General features: G+C 42.0%; 1 protein-coding gene across 3 annotated transcripts in view; it reads right to left on the bottom strand.

The window, feature by feature from the left end:
- Positions 1-1,274: 1,274 nt before the first annotated feature.
- Positions 1,275-21,161, bottom strand: part of LOC139203681 (ral guanine nucleotide dissociation stimulator-like) — a 46,013-nt gene continuing 26,126 nt past the window's right edge. For 2 of the 3 annotated variants that reach the window (XM_070833518.1, XM_070833516.1), the window contains exons 2-18: positions 13,809-14,113; positions 13,246-13,320; positions 12,359-12,552; positions 11,837-11,961; positions 10,721-10,936; positions 10,527-10,630; positions 10,356-10,440; positions 7,529-7,606; positions 6,573-6,659; positions 6,456-6,488; positions 5,389-5,510; positions 5,072-5,167; positions 4,756-4,960; positions 4,558-4,638; positions 3,056-3,322; positions 2,824-2,938; positions 1,275-2,095 (exon numbers count right to left, since the gene is read on the bottom strand). In XM_070833518.1, the coding sequence (XP_070689619.1) occupies positions 1,920-2,095; positions 2,824-2,938; positions 3,056-3,322; positions 4,558-4,638; positions 4,756-4,960; positions 5,072-5,167; positions 5,389-5,510; positions 6,456-6,488; positions 6,573-6,659; positions 7,529-7,606; positions 10,356-10,440; positions 10,527-10,630; positions 10,721-10,936; positions 11,837-11,961; positions 12,359-12,552; positions 13,246-13,320; positions 13,809-14,113 (2,364 nt within the window). In that variant the 3' untranslated portion in view covers positions 1,275-1,919. The remainder of the gene's footprint in view (positions 2,096-2,823; positions 2,939-3,055; positions 3,323-4,557; positions 4,639-4,755; positions 4,961-5,071; positions 5,168-5,388; positions 5,511-6,455; positions 6,489-6,572; positions 6,660-7,528; positions 7,607-10,355; positions 10,441-10,526; positions 10,631-10,720; positions 10,937-11,836; positions 11,962-12,358; positions 12,553-13,245; positions 13,321-13,808; positions 14,114-21,161) is intronic. The other variant, XM_070833517.1, reaches the window with a different exon arrangement.

Here is a 21,161-nt window from a genome sequence, read left to right as displayed (position 1 = left end):
TGAAGAAAGTCAGCGTTTAAAATGATAAAATGTTCAATTAACTGAAGACAAATTTGAGCAAATCATGTTTTAATTTAGCCTTAAAGGAGGTTTCACCCTCAGGTATGGAAGCCCATTTCTGTCAAAAAAAGAAAAAAATACTAATTGATGCAGCTAAAACGATTCAAAAATCTATTTTGATAATCAATTAATCCTTTATATTTAGTTTTCACACAAAGATACCAAAGATATGTTACTTGATTTATTATGTGACTAATAAATAATAATAATATTTGAGTGTTGAGTAAAACAAGCACATTTTTGACATTAACTTGGACTGAAGAAAAATGTAACAGGCACTTATTGAGCAAACGATTGATTGGATAAATTATCTGGAGATGAATCGATAACAAAACATCCTTTCAAGAGAAAAGTTAGAATTTATATCTCATAATTTTTATCCTGACTTTATTTCTTGTTTCTTTTTTCAGCAGAAATGAGTTTCCGTGCTGCGGACTGAAAGACTAAACGTCACTTTCTGAAAACAGCAAACAGGAGATTAACGACGTCTCCCTCTGCAGGTACGAAGCGGACGTCTTTGTCGTGTTCCAACATGGCGGCCGGCGGTCAGGAAGCCGAGAGAGCGGTGAAGAAGAAGAAGAAGAAGAAGAAGAAGAAGAGCGGCTCGTACGACCTCTTCAGAAGGATAATTAGCAGCACCGTATCAGAGCAGAGATGCAAAACAAATGTACAAAGCAAAATGACAAAAAAAAAAGTGTTGATATTGTGACGAGTCTATAAACAGAAGCCTCATGGTCCGTTGGAAAAGAATATACTGCACAGATGGTGTCACTGATATATACACTCAGTCTGTTTTGTTGTTTTCAGCTCGTTCGCTCGTCTCTCAGGGTCGTTTTCTGTCCCAGTCAAGTGCGATAAGGACCTCCACATCCTTCACGGTGTGGTGGTTACCATTCATCAATAACAATAAAAAAGAAAACAGTGGCATGTGATTCATGGCTGTGCCCACTGGATTTTGACACCGTGTCAACTTTTTTTTGTTTGTTTTTTTTGTAACATGGCAGCGTTCAGGAGTTAAAAGAGTTCAGATCCGTCCTCCACGTCAGCGTCAGCGCGAAACTGCTGAAACGAGTCCCAGCGTCCCGAGGGCGGAGGGCGAAACGTTCAGTGCTGCGGCCCCCACGCACGCCTGACATCATCAGGCGTTGGGAACCACCCCCCCCTCCCCCCCCCCCGTGGCGGCACGGTAAAGGCGGCAAAAGTTCCCTGAAAAAATAGAAACACATTCGAACACCCAGCTGTCACACACGCGTCTGTGTTTACCCGCCGCGGCGTCGTATCGTTCGGTTATGTACACTCCATGTCAGGACGGGGAGGCGTGAAGACTGAAGAGGGGAAAAAACAAAATGCTTTATCGAAGGTGCAAAAATCCTCCCGTGGACGAGAAGCTGGACTAAAATCTTTAAGAGCTAACCGAGTGATGCTGAGATGTAAACACTTGTAAACAAAAATCAAAGGACCAGGACATTAAATGGATCTGCTTCTCCACAACCAGGTTCAGACGGAGTTCCACAGAGTTCAGCCACCGAGCGGCGCGTCCTGTCTTTGTCATGAGCTTCCTCTCAAACTCTCAAAACCTTTTAACGTCCTCGGAGGGTCCTGATGCTGCGACAGCCGTTGCTAAGTGCTGAGGTGATGCCTGCGTCCTGCTAATCCGCAGAAAGGCAGCCGGGCGGATCACCTCGTCTCCTCTGGTGTCTTTGTCCAAACCAAAACTCACGATTCTTCAGGTTAGTCTGCCCCCAATGCGCCCGAGCAGAAATGTTTCCTCTGGGGGAGCCGAGGCCAGAGGAGGTTAAGGGGGAGGTGGGTGGGGGGTGGTTTGGGGGGGGGAGAGGCAGGAAGAGGCGTGTTTCTCCTCAGAAAATCCCTTTGGCGATTTTCAGTCCCTTCTGTTTCATGCGAGGCAGCGTCGAACTGGCCACGTTCTTGGCCCGCACCGGCCGAGCCAGGCCGCGCTTCTTCAGCACGAAGTCGTAGTTGGCAGTGGAGTTCATGGCGTAGAAAACGTTGGCGTTGTCCGGGATCCGGAGCTCTGCAGGGCGAAACGAGAGGGGGAAGGAAAACAACACGAGGTCGGTTAAAACAGGTTAAAACAGGTCTGGGAGAAGATTATTACAAACACTGGATAAATGTTCTGTATCAGTGAGGTGATACCAGACAGTGTGATTATTAAAGTGTTTAGGCTACTAGAAGATAAAATGATTACAGGATAATAGTTATTACAAGCTTACGCTGATAATCTAATGATGAAATATATAATTATATTTCAGTCACAGGAGACATTTTACTGTGTTTGAAGTACATTTAACTGATAATACTGTTTTTTAAATAGAGGTAGTCTGGATTATTATTGTACTGTATATATAGCACTTTCTGACTGAGAACTGAAGCCACCAGACTCCATTGATAAAAACAGTAATTTTGCCTCACAGAACACAGGAGTTGCTGCTCTACTTCTGCCTCCAACAGTCAGTTTGTTTGTGTTACTGTGCCACTTTGGTGTTTTCAAAGGTTTTAATTTGGATCTGAACAAACGTGTTAAAACACCAAAGTCACAGCAGCTCGACCAGCAACTGCCGTGTTTTGCTTGGTAAAATTATTGCTTTTGTCAATGTAGTCTGGTGGCTTTGACGAGTGCTCTAATATATCGTACTCTTAAAGTGATAGCCATTTTCCTGCTGCCCTCATCCACAGCAGTACATTGCTGACCTCCATCTACTGTAGAGGATCAGTCAGACAATGTGTGTTTTTAGTTTTCACCTTTGTCCTCAGAGATCTTCTGCATCAGCTCATACTCCTCGGTCTTCTCCCGCTCCAGGTTGTGTTTGATCATGGCCTTCCTGATGACGGCCGGAGTCTTGTCTTGACTCGTCACCTGAACCAAAGGAAAAAAAACAACAACAAAACATCAACGTCAAAGTCAGAAAAGTTGTTCAGAGAGAAATTCTGGTTTATTCCTGTAAAAGGTTAAAGGAATCATCTCCTCGCTGACCAGGATGCTCTTGTACATGTTGCCGTTCTCCACGTCCAGGCTGACCCTGATGATGCAGCAGTCGTCCACCTGCTGGTTGTACAGCGGCAGCGACAGAGTCGAGTAGTTCGACACCGCCGACACCGAGCGTTTGTGTGAGCGGGAGGCCGACAGCGGGGTGGAGGAGGAGACGGAGGACGAGGACGCGCTGCTGGAGCCCGAGGCCGACCCGGAGCTGGAGCCCGTCCCGGAGGTGTCCAGAGACGACAGAGACGTGCACTCCCAGAACTGAGCGGGACGACAGGAGAGCAGAGGAGGTGTTGGGTGATAACTAAGGAGTGCTGCTGCTGCTTTCTGCTGGATACATTTTAACAAGAGTGTCAGTTTTAATTCATGGTGTCATTGATCATTTCAGCAGGACTAAACTTAAATACTCTCATATTTTACATATTTAACTCTGATATTTCTAAAAATGCCCACATATTTTACACATCCTGGTGTCTGAGTGACTGGTAGGTAGTAAAAGTGTTGGAACTGGTCCAGTAGATCACCTCAGCCAGCAGCCATCAAACGGGCTGCAATGGCTGCAACGTGATCCTTTGGGACAACTGCACCTGATCACAATAGGTCCAGATTAATCAATTAGTTAACTCAGTCTAACTGAGGTGATTAATCTGTTATATCCTAAAAGGAAAACTTCAGTATTTTTAACCCTGTATGTACATATTGTGGTTACAGCATTATGGAAAGGATCCCTACAGAGACAGACCTGGAAGACCTATAACAGCTGTTATGTCGCTCTTTTTAAACATACCAGACTCCATTCACAAAAACAGTAATTTTACCTCACAGAACAACAGGAGTGCTACTCTACGATTGCCTTGATCAGTTAGTTTGTTTGTGTGATAGTGTGTTACAAAAATATTGTGTTTGATCCGAAATAACCCTTTAAATCACCAAAGTCATGCAATAACGCAAACAAACTAACTTATGGAGGCAGCAGCAGACCAGCAGCTCCTGTGTTCTGCAAGCTAAAATCCCTGTTTTAGTGAATGTAGTCTGGTGTGTGTGCTGTTTGTGGTTAAACCAAAAGGATCTTCCAGGTCTCTCTCTGTAGGGATCCTTTCCATGATGCTGTCACACACTTAGAATAACACTCTGAGCCTGTCAGTGGATCAAACAAGCTCTTTTAGTGGCCTTACGTTGCACTTGGTGTTTGAGGTGATCTACTGGACCAATTCCAACCCTTTTTGTACCTACCTGTCACTTAGACACTAAAATATAAAAATAGGGACCAGGTTTAAAGGTTCTCCTTTAACTTGCTTAAATTTACTAAGTAACAGGTCACATTTTTCACTTGTTGTTGCTAAAATTAAAGATCATTACGTACATCTGTCTATACATTTTATTAGTAGTCTTAATTATATTTAATATTAAATATTATATTGATATTAAATTCTAGTCCTCAGAAATGTGTATAATAATAATAATAATGATTATCATAGTAAAAATGTCTTTAATACCGTTACCGTTGACGTTGTATCTGCTGCTGGAGCTTCTCTCCCCAAAGCAGAGACGGTTAGTTTCACTGAGGGAGTCGACGTCTAGAGAGAGAGGACAGAAAACAGAGGAGGAACAGGTGAGCGTTCAACACCGGCAGTTATTCCTGCTCAATAATAATCCTGCGACGTGACTGTAAAATATCTTCATATCCGTCTTACCTTCCTCTCGTGTCCCTCCGGAGAGTCGGACAGGAAGCTGGCGTTCACGTCCTCCAGGTCTGACCCGCTGGAGCTGACAGAGGTGACGCTGAGGGCGTCCCCGCTGTCCCCCCCGCCCCCTTGGTACGGCCTGTAGTGCGAATGGTCGAAGGACTTGGAATGAGAGCCCGGGGCGCCGCTGGAGCCGGCCTCCGTCAGCTGCCGACTGCACACGAGAGAAACACACGGGGAAGAGTTTTTAATCATTCGCCTGAACGTCCTGATGTGTGACGTCGTACTCGTGGACGCGGCGTCCGTATGATGAACTGTCACTCACTCGCTCCAGCGCTTCATGATCCCTCCGTTCTTCTTGGCTCTGAGCGTGTTGCTGGCCGACTCCGACAGAGGCTCGATCTCACAGGACAGATTGTAGCTGCAGGACGGGACAGATAACACACACTGCAGTCCAACCATCTGTACGTTATTTCTACATTATCTGTATATTATCCTCATTATTTATTTTTGTTGCTCTCTATACCCTTTATTTATTTTATACCTTTTATTGTCATTAAAAACTTCCTTTAGATCCTGTTTTCCTAGATCATCTATATATTCTTTATTTTTTATACACATATACACGGTTCTGTAACTGACCTCTCTGCCTCGCTGAGTTTCTCCACGCCTGAGAACCACTCTCTGAAGTGGCTGTCCTGAGTGAAACTGTAGTTGTTGGAGGCCAACTGGAGCAGTTTGATCTGAGCGATCACCTCGAACTCCTGCAGGCGGAGAGAGACGAGGTCACATTTTTAATATGACGGACAGTATTCGGTCCAGGCATGAGGGGGAAAACATCATTTATAAATGTATGAAATAAAATAAAATCTCACAACGGGAAGATTTTTGCATTTTGAAAGTAAAGTAGATTAAAATCAAACTTGACTTTGAATCTTGAAATGCAAAAGAAAAAACTGAAGAGTATTAGTGCCAGGCCTAAGAAATAATAATTCAATATAATTACTAGAATAAACCTGACATTTCATTTCAAGAAGTCGAACTTATAATGTGCCAGTAGTTTATTCTCAAAGTTTGACTTAAAAAAAACTTCCTTCCCTGATTTATTTCTTAGAAGTATGTTAGTGTCAGGCATAAGAAAAAATAAAAATGAACTTTTGAGAATGAATCAAACTATTGTTGAATTGCAAAATAAAAAAACATCTTCATGCTGTGATTTTGATTTTTAATGGAAGAGTATTAGTGCCAAGCAGAACAGAAAATAATGTAGTTAATATAAATTAGTAATTAAAATAATTTCTTTTGCATTAATAAATTTGACATTCAAAGATTAAAGTCCACGTCGATTCGACTTATATGGGCTAAAACTAGCAGTTTGATTTTCCTCTAAGAAGTTTGACTTTAATCTAAAAATGTTTAATTTAAAAGTTCATTCTCAACATTTAACTTTATTCTGAAATGCAAAATGAAATTAAAGGAAAAGATAAATCAGGACTTATCTCTTTTTATTTTCCCATATTGAGACTCAAACTACACAGTCAGCACATATAAGTCAACTCTAATCTTGAAAATGCAAAATAAAAAACATCTTCCTCTCGTTTTGAAGGTTTTTTTATGCCAAGAACTAAAACTCTTCCACATCTTCTCTGCTCTGAGCTGAGAGTCAGATTTTTCAGATTATTACGACCAGACAAGACGGTTCAATTCACCTTTCTTCTCTTCTCGAAGTTGATCAGACCGCCCTGAAAAAGGAGGTGAACAAACATGAGAAAGTGACACACTGAGTGAAACACTGAACTAAAGGCAGTAAAAACACGGTGTCTGACCTCGGTGTAGTCCTTCATGGCAGTGTCCATCATCACCAGGTCCGTCAGGAAGGTCCCCAGGTAAGGAATCGTCCCCTGCATCACTCCCTGTTCACGGAGCACACGGATAACTTATTTTAATAAAGGTGTGAAGGGTGACACGGCAAACAGGCTACAGCTGAGTGGTGCTCTGCCAAAGTGTTCCTGGTTTACTTGCTCCTGAATTATTGTTCCATTATTATAATATAATATAACTATTAAATTATTATTGTTTAACTGTTTTGACAGGAATTCTTTGGGTCACATTACGTTCGTGTACCAGAGGAAAGTCACAAACCGAACCGAACATCGTGTGCCGAACGGTTCAGGACGAACACACAAATACACGTACAGTTACACCTCTGGCTCTTTGTGGGTCTATTGTAGTGCTGTTACACTTTACTGACCAGGATCTATTCATACTGTGTTTTGTTTTAGTGCTTTCATTCACTGCTGTGTGTCTGATTGTCTTTAAATTAGACTTTAAAGTACTAAAACACCAAAACACTTTCTTATTCATGTCAGAGAGGCACAAAGATGCATCAGACAAAAGACAACAGATATTTTAGGTAAAATCGAAGCAGCCGATCAGGTCATTTTTCTCTGTTACTGCCTCATTTTTGCCATCAATCTTGAATTTGCCTTTAATAGAGCTGTTAAAAACATCATCTTTATGTTTAGATGAGCAGGATTTCTTCATAGTTTCAGATGCTGACTGGTCCATAATTTGGAGGTAAACTCAAAGAAGCAGTAAGAGTTTTAAGTTAAAGATAAAAATCTAAAAACACAGCATCTAGTCTCCTTCTCCTCAGGCTGGACCGACTGTAGTTACTTCACTTGCCATTGGATGGCGCCGTTGGCACAGTGTTGATGCTGAAGAGGCAGCAGCGGCACTGTGGTGACTTACTGGAGGCTGTTGTTCTACTTTGTGGACTCACCAGGTCTCTCTGCTGCTGGTGTCTCCTCTGAGCTCGTTTGGGGTTGATTTCCAAAGTGGCAAACTTGGAGGTGCCCTCCTGCAGAGCAATAACAGACAAGCATATTCACCTGTTATTACCTGCGAGCAACCTGAACACATCGAAACAATAACAGCAATAAAGAAGCAGCAGCATGTTTCTCTTGACACAACATTCAATCTTTCTAAAAACTGGAGTGCAGCTGCAGAACAGTTCAGGCTTTTTCTAATTTAACTGTAAAAAAGAAAGAAAATCATCAAGATCCGGTTCCAAACAGTCTGATCCATCCACATCGTACGCCTCTGGGCTTATCAGTTCTTTTTATTGATGTTTTTCTGACAGTAGTGCACTGTGAAACAATAACGGAAGAAAGGGTCCAACGTGGGGCTACATTTCACGTTTTATGTGTGGAGAACAAAACGCTGTAATAGTGCAACCAGACCGACAACTGAGAAGGCAGAAAGAGACAAAGATCCCTCTGAGCAACAGCTGAATAACAATCATCATTCAGAAATCATCATTCATTGGTAAAAGAAGCTGTGAGTGTAGCATTAAAACCTTTTGGTTTAGCCACAAACAGCCGTTATATCACTTTCTTCAAACACACCAGACTCCATTCACAAAAACAGTAATTTTACCTCAAAGAACAGTGGAGTTGCTGGTCTACTGCTGCCTCCATCAGTTAGTTTGTTTGTGTTATAGTGTGTTGCACAAATATTGCGTTGGATCTGAACTAACCTTTAACACATCAGAGTCACATAATAACACAAACAAATTTAACTGATCGAGGCAGCAGCAGACCAGCAACTAGTGTGTAAAATTACTGTTTTTGTCAATGGAGTCTGGTGGCTTTTAATCGAAATTATAGTATTAAGTCTGTAGTTTCTTAATTTCTGTAATTACAAAGCATGAACATGAACATGATTGTTATTGTATTTTCATGCTGACTTTTCCTCAAAAGTCTTTTCTTGCTGCTGGATTTCAGAGGACAAAAAAAAAAAAGTTGAGTGCGTCTGAGAATCCTCCTCCTGGCGTCTCATTCCTCGGAGTGACGTCACGCTCAGAGGGTCTCCTGCGGCACAGTAACTTGAGCCGAGCAGAGTTAAGGCAGCCTGGTCTGAGCAGATAGAGCGAGAGAGAGAGGCGACGCCCCGGGGTGATCCGTTACACATCGGACCGGAGCTGTTATCTACACCTGCCAAAGGTTTCCTCCTCCTCTCTGACGTCAGCGGGGATTCCCTCAGAGGAGCCCGGGGTGCCACACCGGCAAACCACTTAGAAACAGGTGATAACAGCGTACTGATAACCACCATCTCAGCATTTCAACGCACTGAACAGATCAAACACCAAATTTAAGCAGTGACCACGTACCCAAACACCTCCTTTTGATTTTTTTAAAGGGAAAATCCTCTATTTTTCTGTTTTTTCATTTTTTAAGTCCAAATTCTCTCATTTTAGCTCCTAAAATGTGAATATTTTCTGGTTTCATCATCTGAGGTTTCAGGAAGCACTGATCAACATTTTTGACAGTTTTTCTGACATTTTATAAATCAAACAACTAATCTATTAATCAAGAGTACGACTGGCAGATAAACTGATGGTGAAAATAATTGCTAGTTTCAGTCCTAAACTGTAGTTTATTTTGACTCTAAACAATGTGCACCCCACCTGCTGCCCCAAATACTCACTAGAGCACTGAATTTGGATTAATCCGCCGCAGAAAATAGTCCCCAGTAAATGCACTATTTGTTTGATAGAAACAACACAGTTTTAGGACTTTACTGATCTTTTAAAAATGGAAAGTCGGTGAGTTACGCTGTGGGCTTTGATATGTTAACTTTATATCTGTTTACATTTTGGAATATCTGGACCATTAAAAGTGTGCCGAATTATCTGATATCAGCTCCTGTCAGCAGTGTGTCCCTGATTGTTCACGTGACTGCCACTGGATCACTTTGATACTGAAGATAACTTAAAAACAAGATCGTTCTCAGGCAGGTTCTGCAGTTATAAGGCGATAAAAGAGCATTTTTTTCCTATGATTTCTAAGCGGATTTTTGAACTTTTACTTGGAGTGAAAGTTAAAAATATGTGTTTTATGTTTGTGTGTTCAGCTTTGACTCAGAGAAGAGGTGATGCATACGTTTGTTGAAGCCTGATAAAGACTGTAAACCTTTGGGATGTTCTGTTAGTGTCGAAAAGTCTCTTATTCTGACAGATTTGCCGTCTCCTTTCCCGTCATGTTTCTCTGTGTCAGTGTGAGCCGCAAAAACACTGAGAAGGTGTTAATGCTTCTCTGCATGAAACCCTATAAATCACTTTAATGGTGACAGCGGTCTGTCAGCTGCACGGAGGACATCATGGGAAATATACGGACGCTGTGATCCACGCGTGTGGTACGAGATGTTCTCCGCCGCAGGATGTTTCTGTGGATGTTTAATCTGCAGCTGTTGCGAGACACGTAAGGAAGTCCGAGGATGGGAGGGGTCACCGAGGCAGACATCCTGCTGCCGTCCGCTCAGCTGCCACGCACGTAACGCACTCTGATTGATGGATTAGTTTCTGTGATTAATAAGGGCTGAGTAGAAGTAAACGTCCACTGCGTCACACAGAGTGTTTCTATTATGTATCCTACTATTACTGATAGACCAGTCAGTACTCGAAGATCCAAACAACAACCTCCAAAATGATCCTACAGTTGAATCAACACGCTTTACTGCAGGACTGTCGCTGCAGTATCCTCAGCCTGGTGCACCTAATAAACTGGCCACTGTGCGGCTCGTTCAGGGGTCGAGAAGCGGTGACTCACCTTCACCAGCAGCTCTCGGCTGAGGGAGTAGTTGTTGTCGTCTGAGAAGATCTCGGACAGCTCGCGGAAAGTGCGGAAACTCTCCCTGCAAGCGCACGCAGAGGTCAGTGCACAAAAACCCCCAACAAAGACCCCCCTCTGATTCTAACAGCGCTCAGACTGCAAACCTACCGGGACACTTCCTCCCAGGTCCTCTTCAGGCGGTGGATGGCGTTGCACTGCAGGGCGGAGAGGATGGCTCGCAACGACGAGAAGTTCTTCAAGATCCGACACTCCTGAACGCAAGAGGAACAGTCAACCAGTCAGAAACAGACACAACAGACCGTCTGATAAAGATTTAACCAAACCAGACGGCGGTTGCTCACCCGAGCCACGTCTATCCACCTCTCCAGCAGCCGGGCTCTCTGGTTGGGCTTCAGCGTGGGGTTGCTCAGGCAGGTGGTGATGACGCAGTTGGTGACGGAGTTGAACTGAGCCACAGTGGCTCTGATGGTGGGAGCCAGGTGCTCCTTCCCCTTCTTGTCCCGCTGAGACCAGATCCCCCCCAGGCAGTGGTAGGGCACCACCTTCTTAAACAGATCCTGGACACGGAGAGAGATGTGAAGCATTAAGAAAACAGCAGTGTTTAAATACTTTGTCTTACGCTGTGTTTCCAACAAACATGAAGCCTTTCAGCACTGAGGTTTCTCTCTGGCAGGCCAATCTTTCCCTCAAGTGGAATATTTTCAACTAGCGCCACAGCACAACTTTGCCTGATTCGTGATTTTGTGTCTTCTCGCGTTTATTCATGCCTTTACTAGGCATTAACACTGTATGTGATTCACCTGCAGGAAAAACTTTGCTTTGTGTGTGTTGGAAACTCAGCGTTGAGGACCAGACTGAGTGAGCTCGACCTGTGTGGAGGAGTGATTCCACACAGAAAGGTTGGGAGGTTTAGGAAAAGTTTAGTAGTCGTTATAAATAATGAAATCATGATGTAAAATGTCAAAAACATGCTTTTAGTGATTGGTTGCATTATGGGAGATGGTTCAAGGTTTTTGGAACTTAAAAAAAAAAACACATATATTTATTTTTTTAGACATTTCTGCTTTATTTATCAGAAAGGAAAGTGGAAGCCAGACAGGAAAGAGGGAGAAGGGGATGATATGCTGTGGGGTCGAACCCTGACCGATGCAGCCTTAATGCTCTGCTAGCTGAGCTACTGTGGTGCCCCTTTGATCGACCATTTCAACAGATAAAACAAAAACTGCCTCTGAAATAAGTTTTAGTTTCTGCCTTTGAGACTGTTGCTCGGACAAGAAAGACATGTGAAGTCGACTCCTTGGGCTTCAGGACGCCCTTAAAGATGAATCTATCTACTAACCTGACTTACTTTTCGGTGATTTAATTTACCAGTCTGTCTGGGAAACTTTAGAGACGAGTGACTGTGGAGCTGAAGAGACTAAAATCTGCTGACAAAGTAAAAGGGGAAACGTCCTCACCGCGTCCATGAGCGTGAACTGCTCTGCCACCATGATGGGGTCGAACGACAGGAAACTAAAAGCAGGAAGCTCGTCCTCAAAGCCGCTCTCTTCCTGCGTAGCAAAAGGGCAGCCGATGTGTTCCCCTGAAGAGATTTGAACAGAAAAAACATCTTTTTCACAACACCGCCTCACACTGAGCTCCACCTAAACACACTTCCTGCACTTCTTCTGTTTCAGCATCTCATCCTTTCTTTGACCTCGGTGTTTGTTTTTCTTCCTCCAAACAGGATTTCAGATTTTCGCTCAGTAATAAATCTCATGCGTGCCGATGGAGACGTCACCTGGGTCTCATCACCTGTACAACCAAACTGTTCTTTGCAGGTATTATAACATGTCAAACGCACTTGTTGGCACTCGCCAGATAAAAGCATGAATTCTCAGCGTGAAAAACTAATCTGATCGTTTCTCTTCTCTTTCTCACAGGACCCCCTTAACGTGGAGTCCCTGCCCTGTTGTCCCTCTCCTGTCCTGCCTTCATACCATCAGGATCAGGCTCACACTGCTGTCGGCGGTGGAACTGGGCCAGCAGGTTACGGGCGCGGCGCTCCAGGTCCGAGCCGGGGAAGTGGCGGTGAAGGTAGAACAGGAGCTGGTGCAGACAGTCGTAGTTCGGGGGGGTCCAGAAGTCCTCGGAGTACTGGTCCAGCCACGCGCCCAGGATGGACGAAACAGTGCTGCAACACACACACAGCAAAAGATATCGTGATATTAGTGGCAAGATTGATATAAATTATACATATGAGGCACAACTTTGATCTGTTTGTAGTGAGTGTGAGCTCTCTGCTGCAAAAAGAATGAACCCTCTGTCCATTTCAGCTTAAACAGGAACATGCTAACAACACCTCCCACTGCAGGCCGTCTGTTTTCAGGTTTAACCGGTTGTGTGACGTTCAAGGACGCCTGTGAGCGTTGTTAATAAAACAACAGATACCTGCGACCTTATGCGAACATGAATGACACGGCTGCCGCTCTCTGTATTCATGTCTCACCAAAGACGTTTTAATAAACTATTTAAGAGAATAAAAGAACGTTTTCAAAGGAGGACATCGACCTGAAGGTTAAGTTTAATGTGGTTTCAACGGGCGATGCTAACAATGCTAATGGCATGTTTTAGCGAAGCTGAAGATACCAAGGGCAGGGAAAAGAAAAGTGTTTTTCTCTGTGATTTACTTCTTCTTTATCAGTTCATGAACTGTGTCTTATCAAACGCAGCCCGACAGGTGTCTAGGAGAGAAAAATAACCGGCTAAGGCTTCAAACTGTTGGTATCCCTTTAACCCGGGGAGCAGCGGGACGGGGGCTCGGGGCTGTGAATGCACTCAGTGATTAATGTTGGCAGCTCCACACTGAAGGTCGCAGCAGACTCACTTTCTCAGCTCCGTGCAGTCGTCCTGGGAGATTCTGTGAGCCGCGGCTGCAGGGACGTTTTGGAGCTTGGCGTACCTGAAGGGGACACACAAGTTAAAGGGAAAAACAACATTTATATTCTGATGAAAAAGATCAAACCCATTAGGTCAAGTTTAACACATGAAATAGAGAGGACTGTGGGTAAAAACACACTTAGCACAAAGCAGGGATGCTATAATGTACTGCTTTCATTCATCTTGGTGAAAAGGCGTTAATTCCTGTAAGTGTTAAACGTCTCTTCTGGGAAAAGCCCACGTTTAAAACGCAGAAAACTTTTTATTTTCTAACTTTAAACGTGTAACCAGCCAATCACATGTAATCAAAGTTGAAGGAGTCGTTTGAGTTCTTGTTTTTTTGCAGCTCCTGATCAGAAAAAGAATTGAAAAAGATTGAGTAACTGAACAACTTGAGATGACGACTTTAGCTTTAGAGGGCTGAAGATGTTACATTTGAGTAAAGTCTGAAAAACTAAACGCTGCTTCAGTGGAGAGGTATTCCAGGTGTGTCATCTGCTATCACCGTACCTGTTGAGCAGGAGATCCAGCACCTGCTTGGTGGTGGCGAAGGAGCGGTAGGTGCAGAGGAAGATGGTGACGTAGGTGGAGTCTTTGCCCCTGAACGCCGACACCATGTACTCCACCAGCCGCTCCAGCGTGCCGGCCTTGATGGTCCGCACCTTGCAGGTCTCGTAGAGGCTTAGGGCCGAGTCCGTCTCCACGCCCAGCCATCGCTGCCCCTTACTGGCCGACTGGTGAAGCTGCACCTTCCTCAGTGTTATGGTGAAGACGGCGTCCTCCTCGGCCTCCTCGCCGATCTCCTGCGTCGAGCTCTGGGAAGCAGAGGAGATGGAAAATAAGACATTTAAGATTAATCACCTGTATGTACCTGTATCTAAATTACTAAAAGAGCTTGTTTGATCCACTGACAGGCTCAGAGTGTTGTTCTAAGTGTGTGACAGCATCATGGAAAGGATCCCTACAGAGAGAGACCTGGAAGATCCTTTTGGTTTAACCACAAACAGCCGTTATATCACTCTCTGCACACACACCAGACTACATTCATAAAACAGGGATTTTAGAGAACAGGACACAGGAGCTGCTGGTCTGCTGCTGCCTCCATCAGTTAGGTTGTTGGTGTTATTGTGTGACTTTGTTGTATCAAAGGGTTAATTCAGATCCAACAAAATATTAGTATAACACACTAAAACACAAACAAACTAGTCGATCGAGGCAGAAATAGACCAGAAACTCCTATGTTTTGCAAGTTAAAATGAGTGTTTTTGTCAATGGAGTCTGGTGGCTTTGAAGAGAGCAACTGTTTATGGTTAAACCAAAAGGATCTTACTCATTAACAAAACAGTCTATATCTGCCCTCTGGGATTACATTGCCTCCATTACAGCTCGTGTTGCTGCTGTTGTTGGTATTCGTCATTTAGACACTTAAATATGCACAAATAGCACCGAGGTTTAAAAATACTGCCGTTCTCCTTCACATCTTGTGTTTAAAGTCATGGTGGATTTTTCATGTAGGAACAAGCTCCTCAAATATCAGTTTGAGCAGATTAGAGGGAGTTGAAGGCAGAGAAAAGATGCCACCGTCAAGTTAAAAATGCCCCACATGTCATTTTGGGACGAAACCCTTTAATTATGACCATCTGTGCGACCCGGCTCTCTTCTTTTAGGTCCGTCTCTCTTTCTGAGTCATACTTTGTGAATCATGTGCGTGGCCGTGCACAAACAAACAATAGCTTGTTACTAAACAGAGCTTACTGGATAACTGGCACTACAATACAAGCTGCAGCCTGTACGCACCCGACAAGGAATTAACACAAGCCACTTGTTGCATGAATGAGAGCTCTGTAGGCTGTTACATGGTGCTGTTGTCTGCTGAACATGAACAGCAGATATGCAGCAAACCGCCAAAGGACACATCAGTGTTGACGGAGATGTTTTCATTCATCAGCACCGCTGTCAACAGCAGTCATGCATGTAATCTACATTAGCACTGCTGGAGGTTACCTAACAGAGATTACACACTAAACTCCACTTTAAAGCAAAATAAAGAGTAACTTCTGACAGCTTAAAAGAATATTTAAAACCTGGCCCTTATTTCCACATATGGTAGGTACAGAAAGTGAAACCGGCTGCAGTGTAATGCTTTGGGGCAAACGTAGGTCCACTAAAAGAGCTTGTTTGATCCACTGAAAGGCTCAGAGTGTTATTCTAAGTGTGTGACAGCATCATGGAAAGGATCCCTACAGAGAGAGACCTGGAAGATCCTTTTGGTTTAACCACAAACAGCCGTTATATCGCTCTCTGCACACACACCAGACTCCATTGACAAAAACAGGAATTTTACCTGGTAGAACACAGGAGTCGCTGGTGTACTGCTGCTTCAGTCAGTTAAGTTTGTTTGTGTTATTGTGTGTTATACAAACACGGTGTCGGATCTGAACTAAACCTTTAAAACAACAAAGTCACACAATAACAGAAACAAGACAACTGATGGAGGCAGAAACTTCTGTGCTGTTTGAGGTAAAATTACTGTTTTTGTTAGTGGAGTCTGGCATTGAAGAGAGCAAAGTAACAGCTATTTCTAGGTAAACAAAAAGGATCTTACTCCATTGACAAAGACAAGTGATTTTACCAGGCAGAACATTTGTTTGAGTGTTACGCAAATATTGTGTTCAATCCAAACTAATCCTTTAAAACACAAAAGTCACACAATAACACAGCCGTTACATCACACTCTTCAAACACACCAGACTCCATTGACAAAAACGGTAATTTTACATTGCAGCACACAGGAGTTTGTGGTCTACCGCTGCCTCAACCAGTTAGTTTGTCTGCGTTATTGTGTGGCTCCAGTGTCTTAAATGTCCCGTATTCTGTGAGGTAAACTTACAGGTTTTTTTTTACACAATAGCTCAAACAATAAAACAAACATAATGGAAAGAAAATACAGTTTGTAAAATAGAAACTTAATTTTCAAAGATGCTGCGCTGGAGATTGAATTAACACTGAAAACAGGAAAACATTAACTGTAATCCCACCAGTTTACTTCAGTGAAGTATTTCTGATTCTGACTTCTGGCACTAAAAACCTCAAACTTGATGCTCTGAAATCGTTCAACATTCGACACGTCGTCTTGAAGTCATCTGAAGTTTATCACACTCAAAGATAAACCTTGACAGTCTGAGGCTGTTTGAACACATCTAACCTAAATAGCAGAGCCACGGCGGAGGTGAATCATTAAGGCCGAGGCCTCGGTGGAGGGATGGCATGTAATCGTGCCACAGTCATCCGTCACGGCCCCTTTGTAGTGCATCCTGGGAGCGTTAGTCATCGGAGTCCCTTTCCAAAGCCCAGCGTGACTCCCTGCTCCACTGCCTGCAGTCAGGATGTGCTCGCTAACGTCTCTGTTGTGTCTCTGTTACCGCGGAGACGAGCTCAAACAAGGCGTCATGGCCGCCGCTGCTGCCGTTCTCAAATTTAAGTTTAAAGATCTGAATTCAAACCTGCGAGCGTCCAGACGAAGAGGATCACACGGTTTATGATTTATCTTGTTTGAATATATTTTTAAAAAAAGGGAAAATAGGAATAAAAATGTTTGTAGTTGTTTTAGGAAATCACAACATTTATACCTTTTAGAAAAATATGGTATTTTTAATTATATTTTTTCTTTTCTTTTTTTTAAACGAATTTTTAATTAATTTTCAGTGTTATTAATCCATCAGTGTATTTTATTTCATGTTAACCTTTACTTATTTATATATTTATTTATTGCTACTATATTTATTACTTATATTGTTGTTTTTTGTAACTTAATTTTTATTACCAATTTTACTATCTCTCCATCTCTCCATGTATTGAGGTATTTTACTTAATAATTTAACTAAATTTATCTGTCTGATATCAACGTTAAAAGCTGTATAAAACAAAAAAAGATCCACGTGTGCCCTGAAAAATTCAATAAACAAAGCAGTAAAAAAAGCTAATTAATACAAAAAGGGGAAATTATAAAATAATCAGAATAAGAGCAGGAAAAAAGTGGACAAAATGATATCAAATAACAACGAAACACAAAATACTGAGTGACAGGAAAATAAAACTTCACTCCAGGAATGTTTAAATAACTTTTCTCGCTTCGTTCCCCAAGTTGTTTCCTCCTAATCTAGTCTGACTTTTTTTTAATTTTATGTAAAATCCATCATTTTGTTGGGCAGAGAAATTAAGTAATTTCTGTAGATTTGAACTAAAAGATGTGAATTTTTGGAGAATAATGTGAATTTCAGTTAAAAGATGGACGTGCTGAGATCAGATCAACACAGAAGAGTTCAGGAGATAGAAGAAATAGAAGAGAAATACAGTTTGCACTAAAAAAAACAAGACTCAAAGATAAAATCCTGCATTTTGTGAAAATATTTCTGAAAAGTTTGTTCTTATGTTGCCCACTCTAAGTCAAATGTAAAATTCCCTGAGTTTTCCATGACGAACAAGTTGAATTTCCATGACTGAAGAAAAATTAGACGCAGTTTAAACACTTTAGAGAAACAAGAATAAAACTAACATTACAAAAAATACTAGTTTGGTCAATAAACACATATTTAGTTGCACAAGATTTTAACGCTTTATTAAATTCCCTGACTTAAAGTTCCCACGACCTGATTTATCGTCTGTAAGGACATTTGTACTCATGAACAAGGAATAAACAGTGTTTGTAAAAACTATTTTGACTGTAATGTTGAATTCAATAACTTTATTTATTGTGATTAATGAGTCACATGACTAATTGATGGATACAAATATTTGATATTAATATATTTCTCTTAAATCAAAAATGTTGGTCTTGAGTTATGTGAAAAATGTTTTGAGATAAAGATTTGTAATGAACTGACTGCGTAAATAAAAATTGATTGATTGATTGAACATATTGGAGAAGAGTTGTGTGACGTGTGCCTTTACTGTGAGAGCATTCGGTCTAGAGATGACACAATCAGCATGTTAATCAATCTAATTACTCAGTTAATCAACAGAAAAGTAAACAGCAACAATTCTAATACCCGTTTAATCGTTTCAGCCTTTTCAAGTCACTGAAAAATGCCACAAATTACTTTCTTAGATGTGAATATTTTGTCTTCTGTGACAGTAAACAGAACGGACGTCACCACACGATTAACCCATTAACCCAGAATACAACCAGTGATATAATTGAGATTAGCATCAGTCCTCCAACAAGAGAGTAAGATCACAGTCTCAAAAACAGGATTATTGTTTGATTATTGTTCTTAAAAAGGAGAAAAACAGAATGGAGTCTGGTGAGGCTGTAACTGGAGCATCAAACCTCTGTGCAGTAAACACGATAGAGGAGAGTCAGGTGTCCTCTGCTGTGACAAAAACTAAAAAAGTAAAAGTAAACTTTTCCACTATGAATCCACTGAACAATGAGGGCTCAGGTTTGCACAGAGGCTGAACTTCAGTAACCCCAGCAGAGATCCCTACAGAGTGTGTGGCAGATCAGTGTGGAGGGAGGACACAAGCCCCCGGACTGCTGTAAATCCTGCACACTACAGGGTTTGAGGCCCCGCTGCAGCTGAGGGCCTTGACAGCAGGAGAGGTGCTTATCAGCCAAACCACAGGGGCCCGCTATCTCTCCGAGCCCTGAAAAATGCAGCGCTCAAGGGCAGCGCCTCGCTCCGTCCACGGAGTCAGTTCCCACCATAATGCTCCTATTCATCCCTGTTCCAGCGAGCACGAGCGTTGCCATGATAACCAAACTCTGCCTACCACTTCAACTAAACACTGAGCGATCAATACTGTAAACAGAAGGCTTCAGTGTCACCTCAAAAGGGCTGAAAGAACGGAACAAATAACAGCTGAGGCTCTCTGAGACTTTTGAAGGCTAAAACATTGAAGGAGAACTTCATATTCTGGTGTCTGAATGACTGGTAGGTACTAAACGTGTTGGAATTGGTCCAGTAGATCACCTCAGCCAGCACCTGATCACAGTAGGTCCACTAAAAGAGCTTGTTTGATCCACTGACAGGCTCAGAGTGTTAGTCTAAGTGTGTGACAGCATCATGGAAAGGATCCCTACAGAGAGAGACCTGGAAGATCCTTTTGGTTTAACCACAAACAGCCGTTATATCGCTCTCTGCACACACACCAGACTCCATTCACTAAAACAGGGATTTTAGCTTGCAGAACATGAGAACAGTTAGTTTGTGTTATATCGAAGGGTTTGTCCGAGGCTCTGCAAGGTAAAATAACAATTTTAATGTCTTAAAAGTACGTGTCATACAAAAAAGTGATGTCTGAAGATGTCTGAAGTCCCCTGTTCAGTAAGATAAAATTACTGTTTTTGTAAATGGAGACTGGTGGCTTTGTTAAGATCGATATAATGGCTGTTTGTAGTTAAACAAAAACGATCTTCTAGCTGAGTTCAGGTTTCCTTTGGTGGTCAAAGACAGAAGAGATACGATGTGTTTATCCTTGACTTATAAAAGTAACATGACATGCAAAAAATTGCTGTTTTTGTGACTTCCCCTTTAACAACACTTTTTTTGTATCTACTGCTCATCATATACCCAAAATAGGATACAGGTTTAGAAATACTGGAGTTTTCCTTTAAAAGATCTAAAATGAGAAAGTTGAAACAAGCAGTAACATGTGTAGACTTAAAGTAAAGACCAAACATCAACAAGTCAGGAAGCAGGTGAGAAGGTTTTCTAACCACGAATCTCACATCTGACAAGAGAATTACATTTTTTTAAAAAGGGCTTTAGTGTAAATCCACCTGCAGCTGGTGATGGTGAAGGACTCTTCTCTCATGGAGCCTTTCTACATGTTTGTCTGGATCTTCCCTTTGATTTCCATCAAGATAAAACTTCTCCGGACTCTAAACCATAACCATAACTAACCAAAATATTCAGCTGACTGGTCCAGTAGTTTGAGAGATTAGCTGCAGACACACAAACACACACATGACTCAGGCCTGTAGGGGGTAATAAAGGCCGTGAGGACTTTGATCCGTAGAAACCCAGTGACCCTTTGTTGTAAAGAACTCTGTAACTAAACACACGGCATCGTTAGAGGAATATCTGTGTTTCCTGGCTGCTCTCCAACAGAAACTGGTCTAAATCTAGTAGCCACATGTTCCTCCGTTTAACAGCAGAGTGAAACTGGGTCACAAAGGAATTCACAGTGAAAATATAGATTTAAATATTCGTTTCATCCACGTGTATCAGACGAGTGCATCAGGACTGAAAACTGAGTAATTAACTACTGAAAAGTACCGAACATCCAGAGTATATAGTGACATAGACGTATTCTCCACCGCTTGTTAGACAAAACACCAGCAGGGGTGAAGGAAGTACAGTAAAAATATTAATACCACTCTAAAAATACTCTGCTACAAGAACAATTCCTGCATTGATTCTGTTAAGTAAAAGTATTCAAGTATAACCAGGAAAATGAACTTTAAGTATTAAAAGTATAGAGTCCCCTGTGACTGTTTCACTGTTATATATTACATTATTATTACTCATCATTTATGTAAAAGCAGGATCATTTTGAACTATTTAGTATCAGACTGCAGCTGAGTTATTTTCTCCATCAGTTCTTTAGATTGTTTAGTTTGTAAAAATGGTGAAAATGGTGAGAAATGTTGTCACAACGAGCCAGAGCCCAAAGTGACTCCTTCACAATGCTTAGAATAGAATAGAAAGCCTTTATTGTCATTGTACTGGGTACAATGAGATTAAAAAAAGGGCAGCTCCTAAAAGTGCACAAAAAAAAGTATAATACAGTATAAAAAACACAGTAATAAATAATTAAGTAAGTGGCATCAGTGCTGGAATGCAGTAAAGCAATAATGAG

This window comes from Pempheris klunzingeri, chromosome 7, assembly GCF_042242105.1.
Source record: "Pempheris klunzingeri isolate RE-2024b chromosome 7, fPemKlu1.hap1, whole genome shotgun sequence".
In the NCBI taxonomy this organism is placed as follows: domain Eukaryota; kingdom Metazoa; phylum Chordata; class Actinopteri; order Acropomatiformes; family Pempheridae; genus Pempheris; species Pempheris klunzingeri.
This window is presented reverse-complemented; position numbering and strand designations above follow the sequence as displayed.